The sequence below is a fragment of the Ixodes scapularis genome, unplaced genomic scaffold (assembly GCF_016920785.2).
Source record: "Ixodes scapularis isolate PalLabHiFi unplaced genomic scaffold, ASM1692078v2 PGA_scaffold2__306_contigs__length_199485367, whole genome shotgun sequence".
In the NCBI taxonomy this organism is placed as follows: Eukaryota; Metazoa; Arthropoda; class Arachnida; order Ixodida; family Ixodidae; genus Ixodes; species Ixodes scapularis.
The window spans coordinates 65647405-65669817 of record NW_024609857.1 but is presented as its reverse complement, the minus strand read 5'-3'; the positions used below and the strand labels follow the sequence as shown (position 1 = coordinate 65669817).

At 43.3% G+C, this 22413-nt stretch overlaps 1 protein-coding gene across 1 annotated transcript in view; it reads left to right on the top strand.

Moving 5' to 3' along the window:
- LOC8030401 (solute carrier family 26 member 6) overlaps nt 1-22413 on the top strand; it is a 180864-nt gene that overhangs the window by 149055 nt on the left and 9396 nt on the right. Inside the window, exons 3-11 of the mRNA XM_042291908.1 lie at nt 7037-7168; nt 8630-8789; nt 10300-10410; nt 13990-14171; nt 15359-15523; nt 16904-17059; nt 18061-18143; nt 18758-18905; nt 20317-20430. Of these exons, the coding sequence (XP_042147842.1) occupies nt 7037-7168; nt 8630-8789; nt 10300-10410; nt 13990-14171; nt 15359-15523; nt 16904-17059; nt 18061-18143; nt 18758-18905; nt 20317-20430 (1251 nt within the window). The remainder of the gene's footprint in view (nt 1-7036; nt 7169-8629; nt 8790-10299; nt 10411-13989; nt 14172-15358; nt 15524-16903; nt 17060-18060; nt 18144-18757; nt 18906-20316; nt 20431-22413) is intronic.

Genomic DNA, 22413 nt, shown 5'->3' with positions numbered 1-22413 from the left:
ATTTCGAGTCGGACAGAGTTTATTGCTGCATTAAGACAATCGGAACACGCTGCGAGGTGTGTGGAATCATATTTTCTCAAATCGCAGTCAGTCCATCGATTGCTGAATAGATTGATTCACCGTTATAGTAAGGACCTCGATAAAAAAAAAAACTATTATAATTTTCCGAAAAGTCTTGAGTACGCCGTAGTATCCCTAACGTCAAAAAACATGCTAACATAAATAAAGCAAAAAAAAAAAAGTGCGTAGCTCATTTATTATAAGCATACTACGTTCTACCCTATAAGTTGGATGGGAAAAAAAAGTTTAACCTTTTTCCAGCACCAAATCTTCTGCGCAGATTTACCATGCCGTTGTTTTCGGTGGATTGATAAAAGCAGCAGGGCATTCTCAGCCCTAACCGTTTTTGTAGCTCTTAACGAGGCATACAGCTGATATACTTAATCTCAAGAGTTTCCTGAAGAGTTTGGAAGGCACAAACACCTGTCTCTGAGAAGGCGTTGCTTGTTGAAAGGCCCCTTGAAATAAAGCCCCATAAAAAGCGTCGCATTCACGCTAGGGCCTACGATAGCACTCAAGATAGTATACACGGTGTGAGACGGAGATAGGCGAGGTGAGGAGTATCCGCGGGGGTATCAGAGTGCCGAGATTTTGATCGGAAGGATTGGTGCATAGACGCGAGGCTATAGTTGCCTTTGCCTTGTACGACCCGCTGTTTCACTCCAATTGGAGAAGACAGGAGCGTTGTCTGCTCCTCTCGCGTTCTAACGGCGGCGTTCGAACAGGAAGTAGAGGGAAAGCCAGCAAACCTTAACCTCTACTCAATATCCATCCTTCTCATTCCCCCTCATGTAATGAATCAATAGATGCTCTTGAGGTCAATAAATGAAATGAAATCGGTGCAGCTCGGCGTTCTTCAGTTAAGTTCAGTTGATCTCTATTTATTTATTTTTTATGGTGCATAGCCTCAAAAGAAAAACAATGTCGAAACGTTGTAATATTTCATGCCAAATTTCCATCACTGAACGACGTTCGGGTGAATGCGGATGCTATCTAATATCGCACCCAGACAGGGTCAAAAAAGAGATTGCAAAAGCCGCTGTTATCTTCAGACGCGTTGCAATGGGGATTGTGTCAGCCTGACCTCATTTGTTTCCGTGCAAAACGAACTAAAGGCTCCTTCCACTGACGTCACATCGCATACTTTTGACCACCATGTAAAAGGAGGAGAGGGAAGCTGCTTTTGTAAGAATTTTGAGTGACAGCTTAATATTCTATAATCTTGTGAGGCGTCTGTGCATAACCGGGGGGGGGGGGGGGAGGGGGGAGGGGGAGGGGGGCACAAAGGTGGATACTGATAAGAGGGGTGAGGGTAGCTTATTCTTCCCCTTTTCTCTGAAAGCATCGGAAATGACGTCATGTACAAGCCACGTATACGGCTTTTTTCTCTAATCGTTAGCCAGAATTGCTTCCAGAATGCAAGTCCACTTTCTATAAGTACACAAACCGAGAAGGAGATCAGAGTACGCGTAGGCGTAAGAACGCAGAACTCTGGTTGGAATATTAAGTGAGTAGACTCAAAACTAACTGCCTTTGACTCCACTCCTTGTTCCAACGCCAACCGCCTCGGCGTTCGGGTACGAACAATGACTAGAGACAAAGACAGCTAGCTTGGCGTCTACACCCTTGTCATTTCTACCAGAGCTCGGTGCTCCGCGGTCTTCACGCGCTCTCATCTCCTCCTCTAGATGCATCATAACAGTTGTACCCCTTGTAACGGGCGGTAGCTTGCGACACCTAGCCTAGAAATTAAAAACCAAAAGTATGATTCCTTCCTCAGTTTCTACCCTTGTTGTAAGAGGTTGTGAATAAAAGCCCCTAAATACCTGACCCCAGTAAATGCGAGAGTGTCGGCTAATAAAAAAAATAATGATTAAACCGTCATTATTCTCAGTGTCTAGCTCTACTATGCTCGAGTCATTTTTTTTACTTTTGCTATAATACAATTTATAATAATAATAATACTGTACATGGTTGGAAAAAACCCGAGACTGCGGGTTAGAGAATTTTTAGTGTTGTGTCGTTTTACCCGCAGTCTCGGGGTTTTTCCAACCATGTGCAATGTACACCAGCTCGTTTTCGCCCTTACTTTTTGTTCTTTAATAATACTGTCATTTATTGTGCCCAGTAACAGCCGAAGCCTAAGCACTGGTGCACTCGTTAGTAGTAAAACAAGAATGAAAATAAATAATGAGAAAGGTAAAAAATGCAAACAACAACATCGAACAAAACACTCAGCAGTGACTATGTATATAAATCAACCACATACATGTCAAGCGCTTTTTACATCGGCACAAATCTTTACTGAAAATGTCTATATCAGATAAGTCTAGATCGTTTAAATAGTTTAATGCGTCCCGATGGTGACATAGTTTGTGTGTTCAACGTGGAACGTTCGGTACTTTCGAACATTGCTTCCAAATATATGATAGCGCACAGATGAGACTAATGAGCTTATGTCGAAGTAACAGTGTTATACATTTAAACAAAAATACATGGTCGCGCGAACACCGTCTTGTTGCAAGTTCAAATATCTGTAATGATTTCAGCACTTCAAGGTATACGTATGAGACATATGAATATCTAAGATGATAAATTCTAGCAACCTTTTTCTGTGTACGTTATAGATGCTTTGAGCGTTGTAGATAATTTGAATCGTTCAAATTAGCGTAAACATACACTCCGCCACACCTTTAGCGTGAACAAGCCATCCCCGGTTTGTTCTGTTTTTCTCTCAGTATTGAAGAAGTCTGATCAGAAACGACTATAGTGGCGGAAAGTACTCAATTGGGGTATTAACCATAGTGGTGAATTTCGATGCTCGCCTATACCATTTGAAAATGAAATGCAAAAAATGAAAGCCGTTTACAACTCCCTGTAACGCCGGATTAGAGCGCAGCTCTTGAGGAGAAGGATGGAAGGGTACTGAGGGATAGGATGGAAGGGTACTGAAGGATAGGTGACTCCCTGAGGTCACGTGACCTCGGCGGGGGAGGGGTCACGTGACATCAGGGGGTCACGTGACATCAGGGGGTCACGTGACCTGAGGGGGGTCACGTGACCTCAGCGGAGGGTCACGCGACCTCAGGGGGTAACCCTCATGACCCTCGTGAGGGTAACCCTCGTGACCATCGTGAGGGTAACTCTCATAACCCTCGTGACCCTCGTGAGGGTAACCCTCGTAACCCTCATGAGAGTAACCCTCGTAGCCCTCGTGTGGGTTACGAGGGTTACTCTCACGTGAGGGTAACTCTCATAACCCTAGTAACCCTTGTGAGGGTAACCCTCGTGAGGGTCTCATAACCCTCATGACCCTCGTGAGGGTAACTCTCATAACCCTCGTGACCCTCGTGAGGGTAACCCTCGTAACTCTCGTGAGAGTAACCCTTGTAACCCTCGTGAGGGTTACGAGGGTTGCTACCCTCACGAGGATCACGAGGGTTACCCTCGTAACCCTCGCGAGAGTAACCCTCGTAACCCTCACGAGGGTCACGAGTGTTACGAGCGGTTACGCCGACTGCGACGCCGACGCCGCTCAAGCCGGAAACGGGCCCCTAAGAGCTGCGCTCTAAAAAGCGCCGAAGTCGTTCCCCCTGACAGTGTCCCGTCAGGGGGAACGACTTTTTTGTCGATTCGAATGAGGATAATCCTCATTCGAATCGGCAAATTTAAAATTATTTGTCTCGTGTTTCCTTCAATTGTAACGGAGCTACCAATTTCGCCTCTTTTGCGAAAAGAACATTTAACACGTTTACCATTTAACATTTACCGAGCAAGTGGCGAGTAAAGGCTGGTTCACGCAGTACCGCTTATTTACCTTACATATGTTGCGTATGCCTACGCCGAGACCCGACTGCAAGTCACTGCTGAAGTCATAGGATCCTGGGAAAGTAGCGCCCAGCTCTCCGTTTGGTAGCCATCTTGGTTCATGGGATAAGCGGTTTTCCCTTGACCTCTTCATTCTTGGTGAGCCGATCCAAAATTTCGGCTTCGACAGATTGCTTTCAAAAGACAATACTTGTGTACCAAGATTTCGTTAATACCACATGCGGAGTCGATGCTTGACACTATTTCAAAAAAAAAAATCCAGTCTTAAAGTACGCGAGTAGAACAAGCTCATTAAAAGATATATATGGAGATAAGCATGATCAATAGGTTGATTGCATATACAGTGCCAATTACGCTTACATATTGGCGAGGTACGCCTTTAGTACGATGACGCTCCGTAGCGTTCTTGGCGCGGCTGATTCGGGACGACCCTTTCGAGGCTTCGGAGGTTTGAAAGGAGTAAAAATAGCGATTGCCATGAAACCAATCTTCTACCAATGGCCTTGCGAGGTTTTGGGCGTCTGTATGTTCGTATGTGTCCAGCTATCAGGCAGGGAAAGCAATGACACTAATTACCCCGGATCCAATGACTTTACTCACCGGCACGTCCGTACTAGCTTGGCACGCGGAATACGATGCACGGATGTGCTTCGTATACCGCGCAGTCAAACGTAAGAAAACGGTGCTGTGTGAACACGCCTTAATGGTTGTTTGCTAGTTGTGCCGAGGAGATCTGGTTGAGAAGCGTTGTTTCCAACGCAACCTTACTGTAATAGGAAAATTTCCATACCTGCAACTTTACCGGAAATGAAATGGAATGCCTTTCCCTGTCTGCCATTTCATTTCAAAGTATGGCAGATACCTATGCATATCGCTCCTAGGTATGGCAGATACCTATGCATATCGCTCCTAGTTAAATACTCTGAGTAACCTTCTAACTTTCCTTCACATTCTTGATGGTAACGTCTGTAACTCTGTCTGGAGGCAGTGTAGTATTGCTTCGATATTTTTGTACAAAAATAAACATATGCAGAATATTGATCAGATCCCCAATAGCTCAGATGGGCTTGTAGGTGGGACCCGGCATCCTGCACATATATTATTAGCTGTAGACTCAACAACAAAAGCAATCAGTGTCAAATATCCCCAAAAAGCACAAAATTTGCGCCTAAATATACAGGCTTTAATTGACGTTTGGCGCCCACTAATGATGCGATTCCAAACAGACCTTCCGGCAACCTATGCGCCAAGAAACTGAGGGAGTACAGGAGACTAGGGCGCGCGGGGGATGTCAAACGCCGTCATCGAACACGTTCGGAGGCGTTCAAGGCGAGTACCAAACGCTGGACGCCGGCATTCCGCTTTCTAACGCATTCGACGACTGAGGAGGAGACCACGGTGGAGGAGACAAAGGCAGACGAAGGAATCTTCCCCACATCAACTGACAGGCTCGGCTCTTTGGCGCGGCTGCCTCCGAGGCGGCGTCCCGCGTCATGTTACCGACAGTCTGAGAACGGCTGCCATACACGAGAGAATGGATATCCCTGCGAGTGTTATAGGATGCGCCGGCGCGCACCAGGTGCCAGTCTCGGCAGCAGGCGCCGGCGCCATCAGGAGGCGCAGGAATGCGTATCGGCCAGCGCTCCCATGCTCCGCAAAAAGTTTTGTTCCCGATTGTACATCCGCCCCGATTATCCGTTTACATCCGTCCCGATGATCCGTTTACGTCCGCCCGGACTATCGTACCCAGCGCTTCTATTCCGCGCCAGCTATTCCCGGCCAATCTTCGGTGACAGGGTAGTGGCTTTCGTATTTGTCATGCTCCTCTCTAGAGCAAGGTACCGTGTCTCTTCCGAATCACTCAGATTCGTCTTACGGATCCAGGTACGAATCTTTGAATTTCTTTCAAATTTCTATGCTGTAGGCTCGGGTGCGTTTTGTCGGTTTTTGTACGTTGCTACACTCTGCGACACTGCCAGCGCGAACAGGATATCGACGCTTTTTTGCATTTTACTTAGAAAAGGTTTTGCCGGGCATCAAATTTTGCCACTTAGTATCCCACATAAGAGCTTGCTAGCACACAAGTAATTAGGTTTTTTTTTTTTTTTTCGACAGCTCTTTGATTTTAGGTGAGAAACAACAGAAACCGGCGATCGCTTGTTCGCGCTAGCCTGTGTCCTGCCATATACGGCCATTCTTTCCTTGCACTCTAAAACTAGACGGTACGCTTTAAGTGCTCTCGGAACGGCGTAAGTAGCATTTTGTGGAACAAGCCTTTTATGACCCTCCCCCTTGTTCATTCTCTTTTCGTTTATGCACATATTGGATAGAGCATATCAGGTGTATTTTGTAAAATACGTAGGCGAAGCAGTTTTTTTTTTTTTTGACAGAAATTGTGGGAATTTTGAGTAAAGCACATAAGGGGTGAACTGTACCTTCTTGGACGACCGTCGCACTGACCGCTAACTTTAGTCGTGGAGGGTAATGTAGTTGAATTGAAACAAAGTTATCTTTCTTTAATATTGATAGACATATTCAAAGTATTTTTTTATGAATGCGTTTTATCATCCCGTTGAAAATAAATAAGATTATCTCCTATATGAACGTATGACAAAGTTACAAAAAAGAGGCCGAAAATGCGCGTAATTTTTTTCAGGGTTAGTCAGTCAGCGATGTTATCACTAAGCTTGCACCAGCTTTCTTAACTTGCTTCCATCTGTTATTGACCCCAGTACTGTCTACGACTGGGTCGCCGCGTTTTTTATATATATATAAATATATGTATTTTTTTAAAGTGGTCTCCGATAGTACACCATCGTCCACTTAAATGTAGTTACGTTCTTTGAAGATAAAAAAAGAACTGATTTAGGAACGGTCTGTGTGGGATTGGATATATTAAGAAGGCCTTAAGACTTGCAGATCTGCCCTGTTAACTAGATATCAGAACAAAATTTTGAGGAGATATGCTTCATTTATCTCACATTTATTCGCTGAAGTCTCTGCTCTGCCGCTGATGCCTCTTCCGCTGGAGAGTCATCAAGATGTTTTGTACAGTTTTTCATTTCCACAGTCCCAGAATCTCTGAATGCAAAAAACACCATGACTATTGCTCTTACACCGCTAACCACCAGGGCTCGTTTTTCCTCAGGACCCGAACCTCAGCAACAACAACCTGGACTGCTCCAAGCCCCGCATCAGGATCCACCGGCACGCCATGAACCAGGAGGATCTCGTCAAGAACTACGGGGAAGACAGCACGGACTCACCGCTCTCGCAAAAAGTGAGAAAACGTCACTAGTACTCTGCTAGGTTTGCATTTGAACCTTGCCGTGAAGGCGACTTCTCACCTTCACTTTCTGTATCGAGTAATACGGGTTTATGGCAAATACCTTGCTTTCTACGGGCAGATGTTTCAGGCGTGACAAATAACCACCTTCACGTTCTGTCTCAAGTAATATGAATTTATGGCAAACACCTTGCCTTCTGCGAGTGATACGTTATACTCAAGGTTTAGGCGTCAAATTTTTCTCAGGCTTCACAGATAACCGCCGAGGCAGAATATATATATATACAGGAATTTTTGTTTTAAGCTTAAAAGATTTGTTTAAAGAAAGCCGTGAAGGGTAAACTTATGCCGCTTGTGGAGGTGACTTATACGGCCAGGGGGACATATTAAAGGGGGCTAATCGTAACGATCAGTCTGCTAATTAATTAAAAATCGTTAACTAACTTTTTAATTAATAAAAATAGACATATGGTTCCAATTAGAAACTTGCTCAGCGTCATGAAAAACCACTAAATCAGTCATTTTCAGAAAGACTTTCGGCGCGTGAGAAGCGTAGTATTGTACTAAAGTTACTACTCGTGGAGCAGGTACAAGGCTGGTGCTAGATAAGAGGCGGAAAAATCGCGCAGGCGCCTTATCGCAACCGCTAGCTTTGTATACCTGCTCAAAGAGCAGTAACTTTAGTGCACTACTACGCTTCTCACGCGCTCAAAGTCTTTCTGAAAAGGACTGATTTAGGGGTTTTCGATGACGCTGAGCAAGTTTCTAATTGAAACCATATGTCTATTTTCATTAATTTAAAAGTTAATTAACGAATTTTAATTAATTAGCCGACTGATCGTTACGATTAGCCCCCTATAATATGTCCCCCTGGCCGTATAACTCAACTCCACAAGCGGCATAAGTGTACCTTTCACGTTTTTTTTTATACAAATCTGTTAAGCTTAAAAAAAAACACCCTGTATATATATATATATATATATATATATATATATATATATATATATTAAATGACGTGGCATGTATTACACGTTCCTTGAGTTACTTTGTGTAAGGCGCAATAAAGAACGTTTTTTGTTTTTTATCAATCGTTAGTCTTAAAAATCTTTTCTTTTTTTTTTACTTCTTTCGTGTGTGTATACTGTAGTACCTTTTCCAGTCAGCGTTTAATATATTATCTAAAAAAAAACAGTCCGGATATTTTCCCACTCGTATTAAAATTACTAAATTCAATTATTTTGACTGCTGCACAACAGAAGGTTTGAGTTCGGAAAAAGACATACTAACATTTCCGTCAACTTGTTCCTAACGCATTCGCAGTTGGATCCGGACAAGAGAAAGGTAGACGATTTTGATTGTACGTACTTGATAGACGATAGTGTTGCTCGAACAGAATGTTGCAGCGGACGCTATCGGGTCGAGCTAAATGCTCGTTTTCTCTTCTGTCCCCTTCAGATGAAGCGCAAATTCCTCTCGTGCTGCTCCTGCACGCCGCTCAGCCTCCTCTACTCCATATTTCCCATTCTGCACTGGTTACCCCGATACCGGGTCAGGGAGCACCTCGTGAATGACGTCGTGGCTGGTTTCACTGTGAGCATCATGCACATACCGCAAGGTGAGGGGATTGCCTGCTGCTTTTTAATGTCAGCCTAAGTAGGAGATATCCCAAATATTGCGGTTCTTTTTTAAACACCGGCTAGATCTGGATAGGTTTCTTTCTAGTTATTGCTTTGCATATCCTTCGCGAAATAAATGAGCCCTCGAGACCTCGATGGTTAATAAAGGCCAATTCAATGCGACTGTTTTCTTCTTTTTTTTTTCGCGTGCGTGTTTGTTCTTTTTTTTTTTGTGAATCAGTTATGACTCTCACCCCATTGGAGACAAAATTTGCTAAATCTGCTGGCTAAATTTAGCGAGAAAATTCTGCAGTCACGTCATGTGACCCTCGGACGTCACGTGACCCCAGAAGATAACGTGACGTGGTCACGTGACGTCATGCCGTCAATTTAGCGGGGAAATTAATGTCACGTTACTAGACGTCATGCGATGTCAGGTCACGTGGTACAGTGACATCTTGTCACGTGACCATGTCGTGTGAACTCAGCTCGCACGACTTCAATTTACCATAGAAAAACAAGTGCTATCGCCCCTGGACCGTATTTGACAAAATTTCAAACCAGGAGATTTTTTTATGACTACTATCACTCAAATTTGCGTCAAGGTTCGAAAGTTAATGAAGATTGTTCTGGAATAGCGTAAGCAAAAGCTTGGCGTTCAGAAAAAATAGCGCCGACGCCACTGCGCATGCGCCGATCGCTAACAGCGTCTTGCCAGGCACTATTTTTGCGTACCCTATTTTTCGGAAACTTCGTGCGTACGCAGAAACGTTTTTGCGTTGCTCCAAACAGGATTCTTTATGCGGTAAAATTTCCCTAAAGCCAAGACAGGCTCACTTAGAAAGAGGCGACCCCCAGGACCGTGGCCGTCGTGAGCGCGACCTCGGAGGCATCCCGAATCCCGAGGATCCACCTTGTTGCATCTTTTAGAACATCCAGCAAGTTGGGCGACGGTCGTCAGCAACTTGCGACGCACAATTTTTTTTTTTTTTTAATGTCAGTATACGAGACTTTTTTCGCCGAAGCGACGCCAGTGGGCACGACCGGTCGACCCCACGCGTCGCTTTTGCATATTTAGAGAAGTTTGAAATGCTACTCTGGGCCGAAAACCTGTGTTCTTTTCATCTTCGTGGTGAAAAAAAAAAAATATTGTTACTTTACAGCCTCCCGCACATTAGCGCAAGATGCTTGGGTTTTGCTTCACGTTGGAGAAACGCTACTTTAAAACTCTCTTGCGTAACATGCGATAACGTGCGCTTAAATTTCGTACGTTACTCTAAAACGTCCGAATAGGGACCCTTCGCACATCGTTCTTACGAGCGTTGCGTCGCTAGCAGGAGCTCGCGCCATCAAGTTGAGCACGGTTTGATTGTGCGCTCGCAGGGCCCGCCATCCGCCGCTTACGATCTACGAAAAGTTCCTGGTAATATTTGTTGAAGAGCGATAGCGGGTAGCGTGCTTTCTATTCTGCTGATACTAACCGAGTCTGATTGGTTTTGGGTGTTTCAGGTTTAGCTTATGGAGTGTTAGCTGGCGCGGGAGCCATCAATGGCCTCTACGTTTCTGCCTTCCCTGCCATTGTTTATTTTTTTATGGGGACGTCCAAGCACGTTTCTGTCGGTAAGTTGGTCAACCAGATACTTATCTTTCGCGGTTAATGTGTTGCGCCTACTGGAATTATTCTCCACGGGCCGCAAATATACACGCTGTGAAGTCATCAGTAATCCAGTATAATGCATCGCCATTTTTTAAACAAAATTTCGGCCGCTATTTACCAATCCTTTCGGCTTTGCCCTTCCGAGATCTTTAACAGTCCAGGCCCGTGTCGGAAGCAATGGGTCTGAGAACGAGACACGGGGGACAAGTATTACTTTGGAATTGAACATCTGCAGACAAAATTTTGGTCCAAGCTCTCTTGCCGGACTTTTGTTCCTTATCGTCGAAGCATTGCAGTACCTCAGCAGCCAGAACTTTATTTGAGCCTTTTTTCGCTGGAAAAGTTATAACGCAAGAACAGGACTCAAGAAACCTTTGACTACAAAGTTGCGGATATTTTCTTGTCAAAAACTGACAAAAGAAATCTGAACTCAGAGGATCAGCCGGAAGATATCGTTACCTCAAAATAGAACCAATATTTTTCTTCTATAGAAAAATGGCTCATTGCCATGTTCCCTCGAATCAAAATGGCGGGGCGCCTCACCCTTTTCACCAGGCTGTTTTGTTATCATTTGGGTACTCTGAGCAGGTTTTGTTTTTCGATCGGTGCTACTAGACCGAGTTGTCAGCGTAGCGTAAATTTACAGCAAATTTCGACTTGCTTATTTAGCCTCCTTGGTATAATAAAGGGCCACTGACAGTACCAACTTCGATATTGATTTCATTGTAGAAAACGACTGGAAGTGATTATTTCTAAACATAATTCCAAAATTGTTTATCTTAGGAATGATGTAATTAAAGAGAAAAAGGATAATTAAAAAAAAAAAACAGCATTGAAACTTCTCTTCGAATCAATGACGTGATGGCACAATAGAGCGCTCTGTTGTTTTTTTTATTTTTTATTTGGGTTTAAACCGAAATTTTGGTTGAATTTGCATTTTTTCTGGTTTATCCATCCCGACTATTATGAGCACACGAATCTGCCATCCGGCTAACCGAGCGTGCAGACGATTTACGCAGGCGCCAGATACAGCCGCCTTTGCTGACCTTCTCTTGCCTTACCGAAATGCCGAGCCACTGAAGCGGACGTTGACGACCCTCCACAAAGGCTAATACTTGGGAGAAGGACGCAGAAGAATCTAAAATATAAATAACTGGAGGAAACTGAATAAGAAAAACAATACTAGATGAAGGGCAGCCGCCGCAAAGCGTGTATATAGTTAGCGGTTCTATAACGTATTTTGAAAAAGTAAAAAGAAAAACGACGTCTTGCGGACTTCGGTGAGTAACGCGAAAGATAACCCAAGCTTCTAGATCTCTCGCCCGTTGCTATTTTAAAGATAAAAACGATTATCTAAAACAACAAATAAATAATAATAAAAAAAACTTATTCAAACCGTCGCCGACTTTCAAATCGTCCCGATTTCTCTGAACGCCCTCTCTGCACAGCGGTCGAGAGTCATCATGTTGAGAGTAGCAAAAAAAAAAAAAAAATAACAATCAATAGAAGAAAGTCGTTTTCTCGTATCTAACGTGGGCTCTGAGTTTTTACATTATGGTGTTTTAGTAGATCGTTACGATGGCTCCGATAACGATACCCGATCCTCTGGTGACGCCTTTGCGCATGGATCGTATTCTTATCGGGTGCCGTATTGTATATAGGTATCGAAACGATCTACTAATTAAAACTCTATATTTAGAAGCCTGCTGCACAGTGAGCTTGCAATAGTCGTAAAACTTATGTTTGATGGATGTTATTCTCAATTGTTTCATACATGCAACTTTCTAAACCTTTAAAGTTGTGAAAAAATGCCTTCGCTTACTAGATCATCGCAAAACAAAAATGTCGGGGCGCCAATCCCCACTGTAAAGGTGGTCGGCTGGCGAAACTATGGTACCGCCTGCAACGATTGCCCACTACTATACCAAATGATTGACGAAAGAAAAGTAAATGCACTGTAACAAAACGTTTTATATAGTGAAGAAAGGTAAAAAACGCAGGCGAGCTGGTGAATGATATCCATAGTAATCCTGAAACGTAGCAAAATAATAAAAAAAAAAAAAAAAAAAAAAACTGACCGAAAAATTAGGTGCGGCGGAAGTTCTTGTATTCCCTTTTCGAGTTTGTGTCCCTTTGTGTTTCGGGCGAGTTCGCTTTTCTGTGGGTTTGTCGGTATAGGTTGACGGTTAGGTTAGGCTGTGAAGTGGGCGAGGAGGTCTTTTGAATTGTGATGGAGGTCTGTGAGATGTATATAAGACGATGGTTGTTAAATAAATTTCAAGCTGTGTTAGAGACTTCGTTGTTTTGTCCGTTTTTTTTTTATTTTTCTACGTCTCAGGGTTACTATGCGTTTTATATAGACCCTTTTCATGGCAAAAGCTGCCAGGCGGCACTCTAGTCTTTGACGCCCCAGAGAACTTCCGGTTCATCAAAACAATAAACAAAGCCCACCTCAACACTGCCACTTGAAATGTCGATGAAACGTTACCAATTCTTCAGGAGTCCAGGTGAACACCAAGAGCACGAAGAAGCGCGAGATCTACTAAAAATGTTCGAATATTCGTGGAATACAAACTTGATTCCTCCAAGACATTAAACTGTACAGCCGAAGGCCTTCGTTAAATTTCCAAAGGTTGTTGTCCGTGTAGCATTTATTTTTTCTAGCACCGGTGACATAAACGAGCTCCACAGGATTGCAAAGACGCGACCGGAAGTCGCTTGGACGCAATTGGCGGTATTACATGTTTGTAAACAGCAAAAGGGTCTTATAATACGAAAGGCTAGTGACGTCACGCCCCACGTTGCAAGGTGCCGTCGCCACGGCAGCTTGCGCAAAAGTAATCTTCACCACTTAACGTATGCGGTGAGCGCTACGTGCTTTGCGTTATTATCAGGAGCGCCTTGTCACCAATTATCTGGTTCGGATGCTTGTTTTGTGTTTGCTATTCATTGAAACAAATGCTGTGCTGTGTGTTGTACACGTGGTGTGCACTTTTTGCTTCAATTCAACACCACACAGGTAAGCAGAAGGCCTCCGCACCGTCATCACTGTCAGATCGAACGAGGCCTCGGATTGGGCACGAGCGCCGCGTCAATGTTCGGCCGGGGCTCGTGTCCAATCAGCGCCTCGAAGGTCCTACTCGGGCCTAATAGCCGAGTTAGCGCGCTCCGACTGTGATCACGTTTCATGAAGGGAAAGGGGACCATGCGGAGGATTTGATTATTCTAGATGGTGTTGTTCAATCGCTTAAAGAGTTTTTTTCGAGATGTTAATGACTTGAAAAGTTTCCAGGAGTTTTACCTGTGAGTCATATACAGCTTCGCTGTAAAACGAGGAAGCAGCCAGTTTGGGGGAGGAGGACGCGTATTTTTGACAGTCTACATTGCACGCTTAAATGTTTGTTTCTGGCAGTGAAATTTTTTGGGGGATATGACGCTCCACTTAAGTCGTCGACACATTAAAAGAGATATTGATGTTGGGGTTTTCAGGGGTCATTGAAGGATGCTGGTAAACGTTTAACATACTCCTGTTTCTTTTCCAGGAACGTTCGCAGTGGTTAGTCTTCTCTCGGCGTCTGCTCTCATAAGCGTCACGGGACCGAAAGAGGACGGTGCCACCCTTAACAGCACTGAGCAAGCCAGACTGGCAGAAGGGAGCGACGACATTGTTCCCACGAGCATGGAAGTTCTGGCTGCCTTGGCAATTGTCGTCGGCGTCATTCAGGTACTATGACATATTCATCCATATGCGTAAGCTTTAGCGCCTCCTTGGCATTATGCACTTCGCAAGTTAGCCCTGTGGCAGGTTTGTTGAAAGGGTGGTGGTGCGCTAGGAACCTTGAGATTGCTAGCATATCGATGATCGCATGCGTATATCCTTCAATACACGTGACACGAAATATCTTCAGGAAGTACAGCATAATACATATCTTGGAATAAACGAATAATGGAACAAACCTTCACATAACAATCCTAGAAATTGCCGCGTCAGAATTAAGCATGGAGACTAGGGCTCTAGCAGGTAGCAATAGTGTCGATACGCAAAGCGTGGCTTACACTCGTCGTTTCTGCATCTTTGTTTTCTACGTGTTTCAGAGCGCAGCTCCTAAGCTCCCATTTCCAGGTTGAGCGGCGTCGGCGTAACCTCACGTTGAATTATTGGATTTTTCCCCTCTAAAGTTAGCAGGGAAAATTTTCCGCTAATTTTAGCGGGAAAATGTTTCCACTAAACTTAGCGGGAAAATTTTTCTGCTAAAGTTTTGCGGGGAAATGTTTCCGCTAAAATTATCGGGAAGTTTTCCTGCTAAACTTAGTGGTAAATTTTCCCGCTAACTTTAACGGGGAAATTGACGTAACGAGACCTACACACCATCTCAGTTTCCCCGCTAAATTTAGCGGGGAAAATGATACCACGACTTCGTGTCACGTCCCCCATGAACAAATTCAGCGGCAGGATGAGGGGGAGGAGGTGGGGGAAGGAGGAGGGGAGGATAGGGAGGATTAGGGTCGGGGTGTAGGGTAGGACGACGAGGAGGGAGGATACGGAGGAGGAGGAGCATACCCTCCCTTCCGTACTCTCCCCTCCTCCTCCTCGAAAGCTTCGCTCTAGTTTCGCCTTGCAGAGATTTGTAAACGTTTTTCATTTTCTTTTCTTTCGTTCTTTTTCCCAGAAATAATGATGATGCACCTTAAAAAAATATACACCTTTGATAGCTTTCACTGTGGAGGCTAAAGAGTGACCTGGAGATGTGAACAACATTTAGCAATTGTCAGCCAGCTGGTAAATTTAAGAGAGCAAACTAAATAAACTCGTTACCACATTACATTTAAGAAACGAATCACTCGTTTTATTTGCAGTGAAAGGGCGAACCACAAAAATCTCCATATTCAATGCTTCGTTTTACTTTCCAGCTCTTGATGGGAATGTTGCACTTGGGCATTCTTTCTATCTTCATGTCTGAACCCATGGTCTCGGGATTCACGACTGGCGCCGCTGTTCAAGTGGTCGTTTCTCAACTGAAATCCCTCTTCGATATCAGCATCAAGTCGTATCCGGGAATTTTCAAGTGTATCTATGTAAGTACCAGAACGTAGAAACCTTCGACAGAAATCTGACAGGCTGGGTGGAGCCATAGTAATAAGAATTACACCCTACAACCGAAGCCTCGAAAAAGTGTCCCAGCGTTTCTAAACCTGTTTGGTTACTTCTTCGGGGTGACGAAATCGCAGTCTCTCTCGTCTTTTTCGTCTGTCATGAACAATCCTTTTTTACGAAAGAGGTTCATTATTGTCTTTGTCAGGTGGTGTAGGCCCTGAGCGTATAGAAATGGCAAGGGTCACAGGGACCTGTTTAGATCTTCTGGTGTTGGATGTGCCACGATTCCAGGGAACGTCTTCTCCAAAAAATAATGTTCGGTGTCGATTACTCGTGCGTTCGCGAAGTCAATTCGATGATCGAGGGTCTTGCAATGTTTGACAACGCTCTGCGCTCGCTTTCGAATTTTCGCACGTCGTTTTTGTGCTGGTGGATTCGTTCTGAAAAGACCGTTGCTTTGCTCTTGTGGGTGGCGCGGAACGCGCGCCGGAATCTGGTAGATGACGCCCAGCGTTTTCTTTTCTCCGTGTGAGATAGTCACCCGTGGAAGAAACCAAGCAGACTTCGAAACGTGAGACACTTTTTCAGGGCTATGGTTGGAGTCTTTTATGGCATGGATGTGTTTAATGCTAGGAAGTTCCACCTTAGTTGTGCAACTTCCCAGGTCCAAAGACATTTTGAGGTGTGCATCTTCGGACCTCACAATGTCTTTGGACCTCGGAAGTTCCACAGCTAAGGTAATCTAGTAACGTAAGCTCAGGCCTAACGTAGCCGTCCGAGCCGACCGAGAGGCGAGCAGACTAAGAGCAGCGTCAGTGCTCAAGGATGTCTGGGATTGAGTTCTTCCAACACCGCTGAGCATGAAGTCATGGCGGCTCCGGGGGTATTGAACTTCCTTGATCTACACGCACTGACAGCAAGATGGCGGCGCCTAGGCTTGCAAACGTCTATATCATTATAAGCAGCAATAACGCTGCTAATACTTCCTTCGTCTTCTTTTCTTCATTTGTATTATGGTATTATTTTTTTGCAAAGACTTAGAAGAACCGTATGAGCTGTATACAGCTCATACGGTTCTTCGACGTCTTTGCAAGAAACAATAACATGGTCAGCGTCATTGTTTCTTCTGTGTGTATCTTTCTTTTTTGTCCTTGTCTTTTTGCGCTGTTACTGCTATGCATTGCCAGCTCGACGAAGCTTCCATCTTAACAAGCGTGTAGTAGTAGCCGTGAATGAGTCAGTTGGCGACAGCCATTGCGTTCAGCTCGCGTTGTTTCTTTGGTTTCTTTTTTGTGCTTTCCGTGATTGCATGTGCCTGGTTACTAACACGCGTTGGTGCCTTCCCCGTTTGTTACTTCAAGATTGTGCGTGACGTAGTCCAGAATCTGGGGAAGACGAACCTGGTCACGTTGGCCATTTCAGTGACGGCCATGGTCGCCTGCTTCGCCGTCCATGAGGGCATCAACGCCCGCTACAAGGCCAAGCTGAAGATGCCTGTGCCCATCGATCTCATTGTTGTAAGATCCTTTCATGGCTCAATTTTTTAACTTAATTCCTTTTCTTTGGTGGTCTTTAGTTGGAACTATGTTTATTTTCACTGCATAAAAAGTTAATTAACAGAGTTTGCTTTATTATCCGACTTCTCATGACGATTATCTCCCTCTATTAGGTTCCCCTGGCCAAGTAATTAACTCACGTGCTGAGATCGCATAGCAGGACTTTTTTTTAAAGAAAAAACCTGTAAAACCTATAAAACACCCGGCATATTTATGTTCAGTGCCTCGTGCCTAATGTCCCACACGGCATATAGAGAGAAAAGAGAATTTGCGAAATGTTCCTACAAGTTTGAAGCTGTCGTACAGGTTTGACCTTAAAGGCAGACGTACAAACTCGGTCTTCTACAGGGAAAATAATCCTCTTAGCGCCCTCCTCTCCTAAGCTGCAAGAACAACCGTGTTAGGGAAGTTGAAGATTGCACAGTATAGAGAAAAGTAAGGAGCAAGAAAAATAGGAAAGCGCGAAGTGTACGTTGGCCTTGAATGCCAAAATGCAGTTTGTGCATTGTCTGCAGTTTGCGCATCAACAAATGAAACCCTGCTTGCGTTTGTTTTCTTCTCCTGGTTCCCTTCCGTCCGGACATTCAAATTCGCATGTTGCCATTTGAAGGGATCGATAAAAAAAAAAAGAAAACTGTCCTCGATCTAACTAAATATTGTAATTAGCAAAATGCAAATGTAACGTATATGTTACGATACGTTCCATTTTTTTTCAACTGTAACGGCAACGAGATTTTTTTTTTATATATATGAAACGTGTAAAGGGAACGCGTTTCAAAAATCAAAAGAAACAAGCTTTCCTTCATTTTTTTTTCTTTTTAGGAACATGTACAACACTGGTTATCCCTAACGGCCCTAGTCCATTCTTCCATTTTGAAGTTTAAATCTGGCAGCGTGGCACCATGGCAGCTTGGAAATATCGTTATAGGCGAATTTTTCATGTTACATCTCTCCCTTTTCAGATTATTGCCGCGACTGCAATAAGCTATTTTTGTGATTTTAATCACGTTTACGGCGTCAAAGTGATGGGATATGTTCCTACCGGGTAAGTTCAGCTTTATCAAACGTGACGAAGGCCAGTGCTACGCTGGCGTTGCATTTAGTGACTCTGGATTACTGTTTTACATAATTTCTTTATCTTAATTCAATAACAGGAATTTTTTCTAATGGTTTTAAGAATAGGAATTAAACCGCTTGGTTATTCTAAATGGACTTTTTTTTTTTTTTTTACAACTCTGGGAATTTTGGTTTTGCTTGATCAATAACATGATTGTAGGAGTTATATCAAAACTGAGAATACAGAATAGTTGCACGCACGTTGACCGTTCTGTTAATTTAGTTTTGCTTCTATCCCGAGTCTTCATTGTAAACCGTCACTAGCTCAATTGCTTTATTTGTTTAGCTTTATCAGTATGGCTTTGCCATCTCTTGTACCTCTCAGAAACTGTACGGAGTACGTTTTGTCATTTTATCAACTTTGTTTTGAGGATGACAAAACTGCAGCAAACCAGTTCGCTATAAATTCAAGGTTCAGAGTGAAAACATATAGGCTTGCTTTATATTGAGATATTTCATTTTGAATAGTTTTGTACCGCGCTAATAATATATTAATCTCTAATACGAATAAGTGCGAAAAGAGTTGAATTTATTTTTTTCCAGACTTCCAGTTCCGGAAGTTCCAAGGGTGGACCTAATGGTCAGATTGATTCTGGACGGCTTTGTGATAGCCATCGTGTCTTTCACCATCGCTCTCTCTATGGCCAAGCTCTTTGCCAAGAGGCACAGATACCAAATTGACCCCAACCAGGTTAGTATAAAAACACTATTAAACCGTGCGACGTTATTTAACACGAATCAAACTTACAGTTCCACTAAAAGTTGATAAAGATTGAAAGGCGTTGCCCGAGAAAATAATCAATAAATCATGCAGACATAGAAACATGCCAAATTGTTCCGCGCTTAATTTTGATGGTTACTAACCGGCAAAAAGGAAATATTTGGGCGTAAACTTGGTGCCAAAAATTAGTTTTAGACTTCGAAATATAATTTTGTTTATTTTATTTCGGATAAAATATGGACTTGCGCGTGCTAGCAGAAGATTATGCGCTTAAGCGACAAGTAAAACTATCATTGGAAACACTCTTGGTAGTAGTGCTCTTGCCAGTTTTAAACCATGAAATCCCTTATAACGGAAGCCCTCCTTCCCAGAAATATTTTCTTCTTTCATATACCCAATATGACGTAACACCACGACTTGGAACAATAACGTCATGTGACGTTCAATGTTTCCTAAAGAGATTTTAACAACTGCTTCTTAATACTTCATTCCGCGCATCGTAGGGCTTTGGGGATAAAGGTCACTATCAATTTTTAAGTAAAATAAATAGTGCATTTATGTTATTGCAGTACGTACGAAATGCATATGCGCGATTCTTGCAAGTGACAAAGCGACGCAACAGGACCCACTGCCGCTAGGTCCATCGAAACCACATACAAGCGGCGCAGGTCGCGATGAGGAGCAGCGACGGGACTACTTTCCACTGTTGCTCGCGTGTTAGTGTCTCAACCTCAAACCTGAATGTATACAAAAGATAACGTTGGAGGAACTGCGCTAACAGTATTTTTTAACGTTTAGGCGAAATTTGGTGAAATAATACAAGCACAGTTAAAGGTATTTGCTTCTAATCATGTGGCAGACGTTCACATGCGACCATTTTCAATTTCGCTCACACGTGGATCCGAGCGTCTCTGCGATGCGGCGCCACGCATCGCGTTCTGGATTCTGTTTACTAAAAATGGGCCATGTCTCACAGTAATCTTTCTCGCTCCTCTTATTAAATAAGGCATTTCTCAAATTGTTTGTTATTGGCGGCGATAATAAACAAAGTACACATAGCCGTAAAGGTACCATGCACGCGCACAACGATAGTGATGTCACGAAACGTTTCATTCTATTGGCTCATCGCATGAGTCACATCCAAGCAACGCGTGAAAGCAAGCGATTTTTTTCTTTTTCTTGTTGAAATCTGAAAACGAGCAAAGCGACGGGCGACAGACGGGGATGACGGCAAATCTCGTCGTCCATCGCCGTCGTCTGGTCTGTCGCTCTTTAAAATCGCTTACACGTCGTTCATGCTTTATTGCGGAACTCAACAACATTTTCCCCGAATTTCGGACAGTCCCAATTATCTGGCCTAATTGTCGAAATTTCTTCCCAGGAGCTGAACGCCCTCGGAGCCGCGAATGTAATCACTTCCTTTTTTGGCTGCTACCCGTGCGCCGTCTCCCTCTCCAGAAGCTCCGTCCAGGAAAAAGCAGGGGGCCAGACACAGGTAAGTCCGGGAGCCCCGTCCTGCATTTCCCTTTGCAACAGTTTAACTTTTTCAAGATCATCGCACATTTATCGCGGGTCGGCTTGATGGGTTTGTTGTTGAATACGGATTGAGCAACCAGGTGAATACTGATTAGACAAGAAACTAGTTTGGTCTCTAGTCTGTTCTAGTAGGTCACTGCACCCTCGTAAATTAGCTACAATTATACTTCGTTTTACCTGAAGCTAGATCGTAGCCGACGCTGAGGGTAGATAAGGCCATCAAAAAAAAGCTAAAAGTGCTACGTCACAGCATTTAGCACTTTGCTGCGTCTGGTTTATAGGGCTATAAGTCAATCAAGTGCAGTGAATGCACCGCGAACTTCCGCTTCTATAGCCTCTTCAGGTAAGAAAAGTGACAACTAGCTAACATATTTTATTAGAAATCTCGTCGACAGTGTTAGTAAGAATAGTTATCTATCTAGTTTGATTTTTTCAGGGCAAACAGAGCTGTCCAATGAATTCGGACATTAGTTCTGAAGGTTGCAAACGTTACAAAAACACTTCTTTACTTGTAGGTAAAGAAATACTTACATTTAATTCATTTTACTCTAGTTTTTGTATTGTAGTTTGTGTTTCTGTGCCACATGTAATTGTTAAGTCTAGCACATTTTGGATAATGACCAAAGTTGCCTTTTGGGTGTTCAGCTTGGACGCTTCGATTAGGCCATGATTCCAGGTCTCTGGGATATTTACTTCTAGCTCAGACTGGCAGCCGTTAACGTGCCTGAGTTTAGCTCAAATCATTACAGCCATGAACAGGTATATTCCTGCAAGCTTCATCACGCCGATGTTGCTGGTTTTTACTGGGGGATATTTGCGCTTCAATGCACTGTACAAGTTTCTCTCTCCATGGCATTCTTCCAAAAGCTTCCCGTAGAAGACTTTAGAAAATATTGATGAGGAGACAGCGGGTCTTGATGACTTGGCTTTAGAGAATCTTCTTTCCGTGTCATGTCTTTTCCCTAAAAAAAAAACAAAAAAAAAAAACTATATTATATCACACAAAATAATAGAATATGAACTTTCCTAATATGTTTTGTTCTTGTTCAAGAACAGCGGGTTTTCTTTTCCGGCTCATTGGAGGTTTTGTGTTCATTTTAACCATGTTCGGAGTCTTCATGGTCATTTTCATCACCGGAAACACCAGCTACGCCCTGAGCGAAAATAGTGCACTTCGAATCCTCCATGTCGGAGAGATCTGCATCGTTCGTAGCAATTTTCCCGGTTTAAAGTCTCGATTTAGAGCAGGGGTCTCAAACTTTTTTTTGGTAAGGGGCCGAATTAGGCATCTGTCGCAGTTTCGAGATCCGGGAAGAAGAATGGTAATTATAAACGACAACCTAAATGTATAAACCTAGGTAAGAATTTAAACACAGAAATAAACGTTAGAGAAAGCACTGAAAAAGCCTAAGTTAGATGAGTACATATACTACTTCTATTTGAAATTTAGTACTTAGGTAATTATTACGTTACGTAAAAATTGTGAACACGAATAATATTCAAGCATAAATCAAAGGGCATAAAAACTTCGGCACATTCGCGCAGTGCAAAATACAAATGAGGATAATAAAACTAATGCTGACACCATATATGTACATAGGAACGCAAAAATGTTTTAATATGGTTACAAAAACTCGCACTTTTGCAACCAGTATCACCATTCTTGGCCGGGGACTAAGAAGTGATACTGAGGATTTGGTTTTGAATAATCACTAATGCCGGAAAATCAGTTCGTGAATGCGTCATGCAGTTCGAGTTGGAAACCAGAAATTTTAACCGGGAAAAATAAATGCGATATGCACATAAATGGACAGAGATTCTGTACTGTGATAACTACTTCACTAAAAAGGTTATGACACAGCCGATAATCTACACGAATTCGGACGGCGGTAGTGAAGACGTTATTAATGTGTATACTGACGTGAATGTGCTCTTAAAGTAT